Raw genomic sequence first — 11,265 nt, 5'->3', positions numbered from 1 at the left:
AGACGAAAATTTACCCAAGAAGTTAGAACTCCAACCTAACTTGTCAAAAATGAGGATTAAAGATGAACATCTCCAGCTTTTCAGAATCCTGTGGCATAATATGCACAGAATGATGATTTATGTTCAATTTGGCTTGCATGGAAGTGTCAAAAGTTTCTAACAGAAGTATCTGTTCCAGTGGATGCAACCAGTTATCTTGCTCAGCATTTCAGCTCACTATGGAAATTGAACAAACATCTGCCTTTAGCAGCACAGAGTGATATGGCATGAAAATGATGACTGTTCTAAAAAATACAAAACCAAGTTGAGCTTTGTATATTCAGTTCAATGATCAGATGGAACTAGATATACATGTCTTTTGCGACAAGTGAAAACAAATTGGAGCTTGGTATATCTAGTTCAATGATCAGGCCTAATATCTGTCTTTTGCGATGAATCAATATGCTCTTCTTAACTTGCGGCAAAGATAAGGCAATTAACGTTGATGAGCTCTGACACTTTCCCATCAAAAACCACCAAGAGGAACTTATCATCACCTCAATACGCTTCTGCTCTTCGACTTCGTAACAGCCTCGACAATTCTGTATGTCCACCTGTCGAGCATTCCTGTTGAATGAAGTACAAAGATGTCATTCCTCTTCATCATTGAGCGTTAGACATGAAATCAATACTCAGGCAAGTATTTTTATGCTTAAACTTAACACCATTTTTTCAGAGAGAAATATATCATTATGCAGTAAAAAGCGAATTCATTTTATCACTAATATGACCAGGTGCTTGAACAAATAAGACATTTGATACCTTTTAGATAAGATCTAAATGATGTATTCGTATTTATATGAACAGAAAGGACCATGATAGTTGAATAACTTTTGGATAATGTTCTTCAGATGCAAGTTCATGCAGAACATTGGGCCACCCATGTGAACGTCATATATAGGCTAAAGATTAGGCCAAAATGAAAAGTGTTGCACCCCCTTGAAAAGTGTATATGTAAAGTTGTAAACACACCTACAATGATGATTGCCAAATCTCCAAGTGAACCTGAAATATGTCATGGACTTGATCTACGAATAGTGTATCACCAAGAAATCCATTATGAATTCTTGGGGAAAGTGGATGAAATGAACCGAAGGCTTAGGAAAAGATATATGTACCAGAAGCCTGCGTTCGTAACTAAGTCTATCACCAAGCAATCCATTATGAATTCTTGTGGAAAGAACATTCACAATTCACAGAATCAAATTGTAATGGATTAGCCATAGACTTAGTATAGGAATGCAGACTTCTAGTACAAATTTCTCTTCCTAAGCCTTTGGTTCATTTCTCCCACTTGAAGTCTGTTCTTGTAATATGTGTTTCTGTACTTGTTCAACTAAGTACAGCAAGTTGGAAAAAAGATACCACTCAGAAGTAATTAAGGAACTAGTTTGAACCCACCAAATATATCTGGATAGGAGGCATCAAAGCAAATTTGTGAGAAAAGGATGAATCTGAAAATAAAAATTGAACTTACAAAATAAATCAAATTACCAAAATTTAAAAAGTAATTAATCACTTCAAAATACATATAGTTATGGATAGGAATGAACATCTATTATCTTAAAGATTATTGGAAGTGACATTAAAAAATGATAAAGATATGCGATAGCCAGATATTGATGTAGTTATATGTTTTTTTGGATAAGTGATGAATGAAGGATTTGATTCCAGCATCTTGCTGTTTAAAAAATATATATCTTTATCAGCTAAACTAGCTAGCACCACCATTTCTTGTTTAAATTATATTAGACTTTAAACCCTAACCAACTATAAATTATGAATCCCATGAATATGAGATCCTCACAATCACTCTTTAGGAAATAAAGATGTTTGTAACTGTAGGCTTAACTATAATAATTTCAAAAATAAATGTAAAACAAGCCCTATAGAGATGGGAAGTAAACATGGCAGTTTGTTTGATATTTGTGCGAAACTTTAAAAGTTAAAAAACATCAAATCATGCAAAATAACTGGCATACACTTGGTATTAGATAAAAACCTGTTAAAGCAAATGTACCACCAAGCACTGCACAAAGTCGAGTTAGGAAGTGCAGAAAGCTGCGGCGTTCTTCTTTTATTGTCACGGTGATAGGTGAAAGATCATACAAAAAGTAAACAGCTGCACCATAGGTAAAAGACTTACAAATGCAGCAAAAAACATCCAAAAGCAATATAAAGAATTTCAAGACGCCAGTTGGGACACTGACCTGGCCATGACCTATCAGTAACACGTATTGGAACATAATATTCTGTAACAGAGAACTGATTTGTTGGCAATACTTCTTTGGAAAGGTATCTATATTCCGTTGGAACAATCTGCATTATGTTTACACACAAAATTTTTAAATGTAACACATTGCTTGCTTCATAATAATTAAAGAACATAATTTTAAGTCAAGACTAAAGAAATTTCAAGAACAGGTTGGAAGCTTATAACGAAAAGAGGAACAAGAAAATTGTAAAAAATCACTACATAAGTCTCTCTGAAAAAAGAAAAACTTCCTAGCTAATGTTGATAAACAAAGGACCAGAAGTCAGAGTCGCACAAAATTGGGAATCCTTCCATCTGGTTTATAATAATTAATAAAACATCTGTTATGCTTGTACAGAGTAAATGTAACTCAATTGAGCCATGAAATTGAAGGAAGAGTCTGTGCATCAAAACCTATAAAAATTACACTTAATAAATGGTAAATTAATTCTTAACATCAAGCCATCCCCTATAACCATAAAATACCAGCATGCGAGTACCAAATAATAGATTAGCATTTACCTTTATATAATATTTGAAAGTACCACTTGTATCATGTAGCATCCTGGTAGTTCCATCAAGGGGATTGTGGATCCCTGGGTAGCTTGGTCCAAATGACAAATCATGGATCACATGACTTACATTCACAAGTTTTGCACCTCCAAAAATCTATATGTGAAAGATAAAAATGAGGAGATGATTGCACAACCCAGAACACAATTTTAACAATTTCAGACGAAGTCATTAACTTCAGAAACAATGACGTTCATCCAGACAGGTCACAAACTTTTAAAACAATGGATATAATAAATAACATACTTTCATAATCAGCATAATATGAAAAGGGCATTTACTTGGGTAATGACTTCAGCTTCATGGTAAACTACAATCTTAATAATCCCACTAGTGGTGCAGTTCAATTCTCATTTAACTTTTGGAGCTTCAAAAGTCTTTCATGGTTCCACCAAAAAAAGTTTAATAAGTGGTGCAAATGGACTTTAACCTCCTAATAAGATGGTTGAATGAAAAGATATGACCACCCAAGACCGAAAGAAAGATAAGAGAAGAAAGAATTTACTACTCTACTTTGATAAATCTAATGCAATAGTAAAATAAAATCCAAGACAAATATGTCATGTATGCAGTAAATCAAGATTCCTCATGGGAAATTTTCCTTCTCTAAAAATTCTGAAATCCGACAAATTCAAAGACTGCTGTACTGCCCAAGATGGTACAAAACAAGCAGTACATACTGGTCCAAGCACGGGCTGATACATCGACCATCCCTGTTTCAGACAGACCAGTTAAAATAATAAAAAAAGGGAAAAAGTGGTGGGCCCCACATCCGATTCGGCATTAAAAAAGAACAAAAAACCAAATTATGGCTCATGAACACGAGCCCTCTTTTTGCATATGACGCTACAAAAAACTCAAATATGATTCTAAAACTGACATTAAAATACATACATACATATAAAATTATGCAACAAATACATCTAAAGTAGTAAATTCCAAGGTATGCAATTTCGAATAATACCGTCCAGTATGGGCGGTACGTACCAGTCCGTCAGCTTACTGGTACACAGATCGCCCGTTACCGAACGGAAAAATATATATATATATATATATATATATATATATATATATATAAACGAGACGATGTCGCCCCGCGTAGGAGAAGGAAAAGGCGACATCGTCGAGGCGATGCGACGTCGCCTTTTATAAATATATATATTTATATATAAATAAATATTTATTAATTTATATATATATAGAAACGAGGCGATGTCGCCCCGCTTGGGAGAAGAGAGAGGCGACTACATACATATGTATATATACATATATACATACATATGTATATATACATATATACATACATATGTATATATACATATATACATACATATGTATATATACATATATACATATATATATATACCGAGTGGTATACCGATCGATATACAGTTTCGTACCGTACCGAGCGAACGTCGAAACTCCGGTACGGTACGAAATTGCATACCTTGGTAAATTCAACCAAAAAGAATTTTGTCTAGAGCATTTAACATAGGATTCTCATGGGGTGCTCTGAGGTCCGATCACTTTATATCATCCAAACTTAAAAGAAGGTCAAAATGAGCAAATCTTGAAGATGCAAGATGTCAATGAAATCAAACACAAGTTGTTCAAAGATCTCCAAGAAAATGGACCAGAGTGCAATGTTTAGGAGAACTAAAGATGTTAAAGTGTGTATTGTGATTATGCTGAGATTACTACTGACAAGAAATTCAATAAAGGGATTGAACAAATTATACAAGTAGAAAAACTCCTTCAAACCATCTATAACGAGAGAAGAGGGGGGAACAAGGCAGAAAGACAAGAAAAAGCCACCAGTCAAAATCTCGATAGTAATTAACCAGAAGAGTCTTACCGCAAATAATGGAAATTAATGATGCCGCAACAGATAAATATAGATACAATAAATGATAAGCATACATTTATTTTGCATTTCTCTAGAAAGTATCAGTAAACACATCAATCACTAATTAAGATTTTAAATAACTAACCTGTTGAGCTACAAAAATGTTTAACCCATGGATTGAAATATGAAAGTTACCAGCAACTCTCTGCACATCCAAAACCCCATATACCTGTTTCATTTGAAGTACTTGATTAGCAGTGGGCTGTTTCAACCTGAAAATATGGCAGACAAATACACATATTGAGTAAATAACATACTCGGCATCCTTCACCATTTGAGATAGCACGCTTTACATTCTCAATCATTTTCTCAGCATCTGAGCCAAAAGTATCCTCATGTTTTTTCTCGGAGGAATCATCATGATTATCACTATCATCTGTGAAGAATTTACCCAACAAAACCATTATTCAATTATTTTCTTGATGCCATATCCAATAAACATTCCTTTCAATCACAAAAACTGTTTAAACTCCAGTAAGGCAAACAACAAAATTCAACCATAAAAATCAGCAAACTACTTATGGTTAGACAATAAAGAATTATAATGAAAATTTCAATAAGTAAATAACTCCAGATAAATGAGCATAAATGCAATTGGGAAGAGAAACAAGAATAATAAGTAGGCAGTATTGTTTATGATCCTCTCGGATCACCATCAGATGATGCACTGTTTTCTAGGTATGAATTATCAGAACATGTCAATTATGAGAGATCATGAGACAGATTACTCGTACATCATATGAACTACATCTTGTGATGCTTAATAAATTTCACAATAACTATGTTAGTACCATAATTACAAATGAAGCATCAATAAACAACATCTGAAAAAATTAATATGGTCAACTTCCGACCAATTTGTTCAATATTAATAATAAAAGTCACATTTTAGGTATCACCATTACTTAGATGAGAGTATCTTGTAGTTCTTACTTTGATAATGGCACAACCATGGTCAAAGATAATATTGAACCCCTTTTATTCGGTCATGTTACGAAAGAGCAAAGGTTGACTTCTACCCCATAGATGATAATTCTTTCACTCTAGTCATGGTCAGTGTATCAAATATCTGTTACTTTTCATATTCATGACAAGTGGGGTAAGATCAGTTAACTGTATAAGGAAATGGAACAGGAATTCCTTTGGTATAAAACTATAAATATCTAGTGTTTGGTAGCTACCTGGGTGCCCACTAACTGGAGAGAAAGGCTAAGATTGGAATCTCCAAGCCAAACCCTGGTGTTTCTGCCTGCTTAGATCTTCCCACTGGGCACAAACCTCTCTAGTTCTGCCTTTTCAAATCTAGTGTTTCGACTTTCTTGTAATAAGCAGAGATGTCAATTTGTCAACATTTTCCATGACAGTCAGACAAAAGGGAATAGTCATTCATAATTTAAACACCACAAACATAGAGGAGGTATCTACTCAGCCAGGGGCATCAAATTATACAGCTGTAGTCTATATAGTGCAATGACCATTTTGTAATGGTAGAGTTCAGACTTCAGATTCATCTTGAGAAAAGATTATCCAGGGTTTCCTTCTTAGTAATTCTTGGATGCTGTTCTAAATGGCCTAATAAGAACAGGAGGAACAAGCATCCCTCCTACTCTTAGAGTTTATCAACACACATAATACCCTCAAGTTTGAAAAAATCAGGCTTTTGCTTTAATAATCTTGATAAACTGTACCCCAATTCCCACTATTACCACCAGCAGCATTCATTCAGAGAAAGATATTTGTACAACAGTAGAAAATTGGAAAAAAAAAAACAGTGAAAATGTCCAAAATATATTAAGGTCAAAGGGTTCAATGATGGTATTTCACCTGACAATGGCTCAATTATGATATGTTGCCCCCCTGAACCATAATATCCTACACTAAAATGGATCATCTGGAGCATAAAAAGTTGTTTCCTCTAAGAAAAAAGCTTCACATGTCACTTCTAAACCATGCCAGTAAGGAGGAGAAGATCAATTAATGCATCAAGTAAAGAGTGGTAAGTAAAACACAAAGATGATCATACAACCAGCTAAAAGAAAAAAAATATTTACTTCCAGGAGAGGAAATTACCATGCTTGTGAGCTGAGTGTTCCTTTTCAACAAGATCTGATAGGTACTCTGTGCCCGTAATTTGACCCTCTTTGTTCAAGCGAAGCTTTAATATTCAAAAAGAGGAAAAAGAAAAGGTCAACAAACAGTAATGACCATAGTCAGTATCAGCCATACTACGCATCCCATTGTATCCTACAAGTCTGCATGACATTTAGCTTAATTTGCACTATGCTGTTTTTGATACTTTAGATATAGGAAACTATTTTTCTTTAATTATTTTTATTTTAAATAAATTATTACTGCTTGTAACTTAACTGTGACTACAAATTGAAAAATAGGGAACCTATTTGTTCAAGAATGAATCTTAATGACCATGGATCAGATGGTAAAGCGTATAGAATACTCCCATTTTTTTTAGAGTCCACAAAAATATAAACAGAAACAATTGTAAACATCAATTCATTTTTGCAGTTTTATTTTGAAAAAAAGATCAGTATACAAATGAAAAGAAATACAGATGGGCCTTTGGTTAGTTCATCAAGTACAATATAGCATTGACTCCTATAATAAGCTGCAATATATGCAGAGAAAAGAAAGCTCATCAAATTGTACATTACACAATCTCAATACACAGGAAAGGTGAAATATTTAAGAGGAAAATCCACATTCTCATGATAGATCCCAAGCATAATAGTCGCACACTTTACTCTTAATGTTGTTATAATAATAAGTGCTATATGAACAGAAAAAAATAGTTAACAATCTAAGAGCGTCTAGGCTTTCCCACCCTTAACTCCTGAAGATTATGCGAGGCCAAACGACCATATTCCCTTTGAATAATGTGTTCCTATATCTGGAAGATTCTACACCTGTGAACAGCCAGAATTTTTTAATTTTTGTTATAATTCATTGTCCAGTTTATTACTGAAGTTAAACTTGACATCCTTTCCTCATGGAACCCAATCAATTCCTGCAATTAACAATTGTAAACTTCAAACCGCTCACTATCTGCATTCCTTGCCTTCCCTCCCTACCTTACACTGTGTGGCATGAGACCATGTAGCTCTACATGGCCAAAATTTAAAGAGATTGATGATATTAAATTGTGTATAGATTTTCCCCATCAGATAATAGAAGAAAAAAATCAATATCAACATAGAATCCTACTGTGAAGTTTTAGTACACTTTGCAAAACATAGAAGTGAAAGAGTTTCAAATACAATGTAAAAGACTGACAAATAGAAAAGGTAAAGAAATTTCAAATTGCTCAAATTTATAAAACAAGAACCTAAAAAGATTACAATGTCCGTACAGCAATCTATTTCTAGGAGATTCTCATTTACAATATAATTTTTTACAATTTTAGAAAGCATAAGAGATTCTTGTTTCCAGTATAAGTCTTCACAATTACAAAAAGCATGGTACTTTGTTGTCCATAAATAACAGGATAAATAGAGTCCAGGACATTTAACATTAGTGATTTACCTCATTCATGCATTTCAGTGTAAAATGAAATTTGCTAACCTAATTAAGAATAACAATGAGGATATCTAATTATAAGATGACAAATATAGAAATTTCAGTGTGTTTATAATCAATGGAAGTTTATGATAGCTGCAAGTTACAGAAATGTGAACTTGCATAAACAAAGCTAGATGTAGAAAATATCAGTGTTGTTACCTTCCAAATATTTGTATCCAAGTCCACCTCATGTTTTCCAGACATGTCAATGGCATCCACACTCAGAACTTGGACAAAAAGTTCAGAATCAGTCATAATGCAGGAAGTTGATATAAGAAGACTGAGAATCTTCCAAGCCTTAAGATCATAACGAAAGAATGCAAAAGACAGAAAAATCTATGGTTAACCTTCACAAGGTAATGAAGGGAATGTCATATTTATATAAATTGGAAGTGTTTCTCCTCGCTTAAGATCTACAGACATCTGCAGAAATAAATGTATTAGAATGGAAATATAGATCCAAAAGCACAACCAATTAGCTGAAAACTGATAGCAAACATCTTTGAAGAGAAAATCAATTCAGTCAAGCAACACTTTACAGAGATTTCAAAACATACGCATATAAGCAAAGAAATGATATAAGAAACAAAACAGCAAGTAAGTTATTGTCAGTTTCTGGAAAAGGTTAATGAATTATGCAGCAACTGCTCATTACTCTGGCCATTTTCAATTTTAAATGGTGATCCACATGTATAATCATTCTAGTGCTTCTTAAGAGAAGCTTGGATGTCAAACACCTTATTAGAAGAATTACTGATAAGGTCTGATAAATCTAACAAGGGACAACCCATTAGAGAAGTAAAACAGTTTGAGAAAAAGAAGCCAAGGTTCATTGGCGGGAAGAATTGTTAGCAAACCTGATGGACAGTATATGTAGTGAGATAGTACTTCAGCTCATGCACAAACAAGGTTCCCATTACAGCAAGGCCAATGATGGAAACTGAAAAGAATAAAGCAAAGAATTTGATAATAGTCAAAAAGTGTCATATACCATGTGAAACAAAATAACAAACTATCTATAAGAATGTGCAAGCAGCGCATAGAAACTACAAAAGAAAAAACAACGAGTACAAAGTATAAGGCAAAATGCTGACGGATTCCTGATTTTAGAACAAAGGAAGAATGGAACAACGTTTGATATCTACATACCAACAGCTCCAGAATGGGTCTTCTTTAGTAGGTGCTCCTCTGCACGAGGAAATGCGTCAAAACTCCTCAAAGATTGCAGTCGCCCCATCTTCAATATCAGGTCTGTGAAAACAACTTAGATTCAGTTCCTGTTACTACAAGTGCCTGGATATCACCAGCCAAGGGCATAAATTTGCTAAAGCAATGGATTTCTTCGCACGGTATGCTCATAATTAGAATCTACGAGATCAAAAATCAAAAGAAATTATTAAAAAAAAAAAGACAAGCGACGACCTTGCTATTAGGTCAATCGAAGTATCACACCTAGAGAATCCTAGCACAAGAGAATCGGAAAACCACCAATCAAATACAATAAACCAAGCATCTTTTGAAGCAAATTATGTTAGTCCTTGCCCAAATAAAAACGGAGAAAGGAAAAAAAACTCGATACCACAAAAAAGAAAAACAAAAAGCAACACACATTCGATGAAAACCAAGGATCCAAACCCTAATCCAAAAATCCGAGCCGCGAGATCGAGAAAGCTCTCGTCAAACCAAATCAAACATCAGATTATACTTCAGAAAAGCGGAAAGCACAAACACGAATTGGAAAGTACGGATCTAAATTATTCTGCGTACCAGGTAGGTTTGGATCTTCAGCGCGAAGGTTCTGTCGCCGATGGAGGGGAAGCCAGAGAAGGGCGTCGAGGTGCAAATACGTATTGTATTGATTAAGGATTGCATCACCGTCCATCAAATATGATGAGAAAATCGCCAGACGAACGGTAGAGATGCTCCTATTTTGGGCTTGCCATACAACGGTTATCCGCATTGTCGGGGCGGATTCTCCTAGGCTCCGAATCCGATAGATAATCTTATAAATACAGAATAAAATTCATATTTGATATTTCAAATAGAATTTGGTACAGAAAAAATAATAATAAATTCCAATACATGAAACATAATAAATACTATCTTAGAAAAAACAAAAGAGGATATCTGGATAATTAACATATATAAATATTTTACCTATATCTTAATTATATACCTTAATTATACTTTTATCTATAGTTGGTTCAAATTTTAGTAAATGTTTTTGAATGACCTAATAGTCTTATATACTTATAAGACTAAAATTTATATCTTATAAATTTGAATGACCTAAAATTTTAGTAAATTATACTTGATTATAACATATATAGATTGTAACAAGAGCTCAGTTGGCATCCATCAAATTATACTCTAATAGTCTTTCTCAAAGAGATATTCCATATAATATTTGTAAAACATGTTGTTTACATAGTGACCACTTACAGGTCCAATTCTGATTAGGTCATTATCATTCAAAACAACCAAAATAATTGTTGCTATAATTATCTTTTCTTTTGCAGTCTGAGTTGATAATTGAGAAGATGAATCCATGGCTAACCCTCTGTTTACATGCATTTCTTTGCTGCAATTAAATCCATATTTTGTAGAATGCAATAAGACTTGCCATATATAAAAATTGCAGGTAGAAAATTATTAAAAAATATTTTATCTGTGGATTAATGATTTAGCTGCTTTCCTTTTTCTTTTTCTTGTTGAGAATAAGCAAATATAGTTAATGAAATTTGTTTCCAAGTTCTTCTGTTTTCTTTAAATATTATCATGGAATTATATAGCTTTACAGGATCAGGATGGATCGAAGCATCCTTGTCTTCCATGTTAAGTAGCAACAAATAGATCTTTTCTACTACGTTCTTGCAGGAGTTGCGCAGGGCAGTCTCTAACAAAAGGAAGGATTGGAGAC

The 11,265-nt window shown here is 33.7% G+C and overlaps 1 protein-coding gene across 1 annotated transcript; it reads right to left on the bottom strand.

The window, feature by feature from the left end:
- Positions 1 to 170: 170 nt before the first annotated feature.
- LOC103990964 (uncharacterized) lies at positions 171 to 10,333 on the bottom strand. The gene is made up of 12 exons (XM_009410282.3): positions 10,113 to 10,333; positions 9,495 to 9,596; positions 9,203 to 9,285; positions 8,693 to 8,768; positions 8,505 to 8,572; positions 6,843 to 6,927; positions 5,030 to 5,148; positions 4,858 to 4,941; positions 2,816 to 2,962; positions 2,250 to 2,358; positions 2,042 to 2,161; positions 171 to 606 (listed from the first exon to the last, which is right to left on the bottom strand). The coding sequence occupies exons 1-12, from the start codon at positions 10,303 to 10,305 to the stop codon at positions 533 to 535; spliced, it is 1,260 nt and encodes a 419-aa protein (XP_009408557.3). The 5' UTR covers positions 10,306 to 10,333; the 3' UTR covers positions 171 to 532.
- Between the last annotated feature and the right edge of the window lie 932 nt (positions 10,334 to 11,265).

The sequence above is a fragment of the Musa acuminata genome, chromosome BXJ3-7 (assembly GCF_036884655.1).
Source record: "Musa acuminata AAA Group cultivar baxijiao chromosome BXJ3-7, Cavendish_Baxijiao_AAA, whole genome shotgun sequence".
Lineage (NCBI taxonomy): Eukaryota > Viridiplantae > Streptophyta > Magnoliopsida > Zingiberales > Musaceae > Musa > Musa acuminata.
This window is presented reverse-complemented; position numbering and strand designations above follow the sequence as displayed.

What these genes read in the sequence shown, in the direction of transcription:
- LOC103990964 (XM_009410282.3), bottom strand. Translation starts at nt 10,305, where the DNA reads ATGCGGATAACCGTTGTATGGCAAGCCCAAAATAGGAGCATCTCTACC. An exon ending in CCCTTCATTACCTTGTGAAG is followed by an intron (nt 8,573 to 8,692) that starts GTTAACCATAGA and finishes TTTTTGTCCAAG; the next exon opens with TTCTGAGTGTGGATGCCATT. An exon ending in ACACTCAGCTCACAAGCATG is followed by an intron (nt 5,149 to 6,842) that starts GTAATTTCCTCT and finishes AATTCTTCACAG; the next exon opens with ATGATAGTGATAATCATGAT.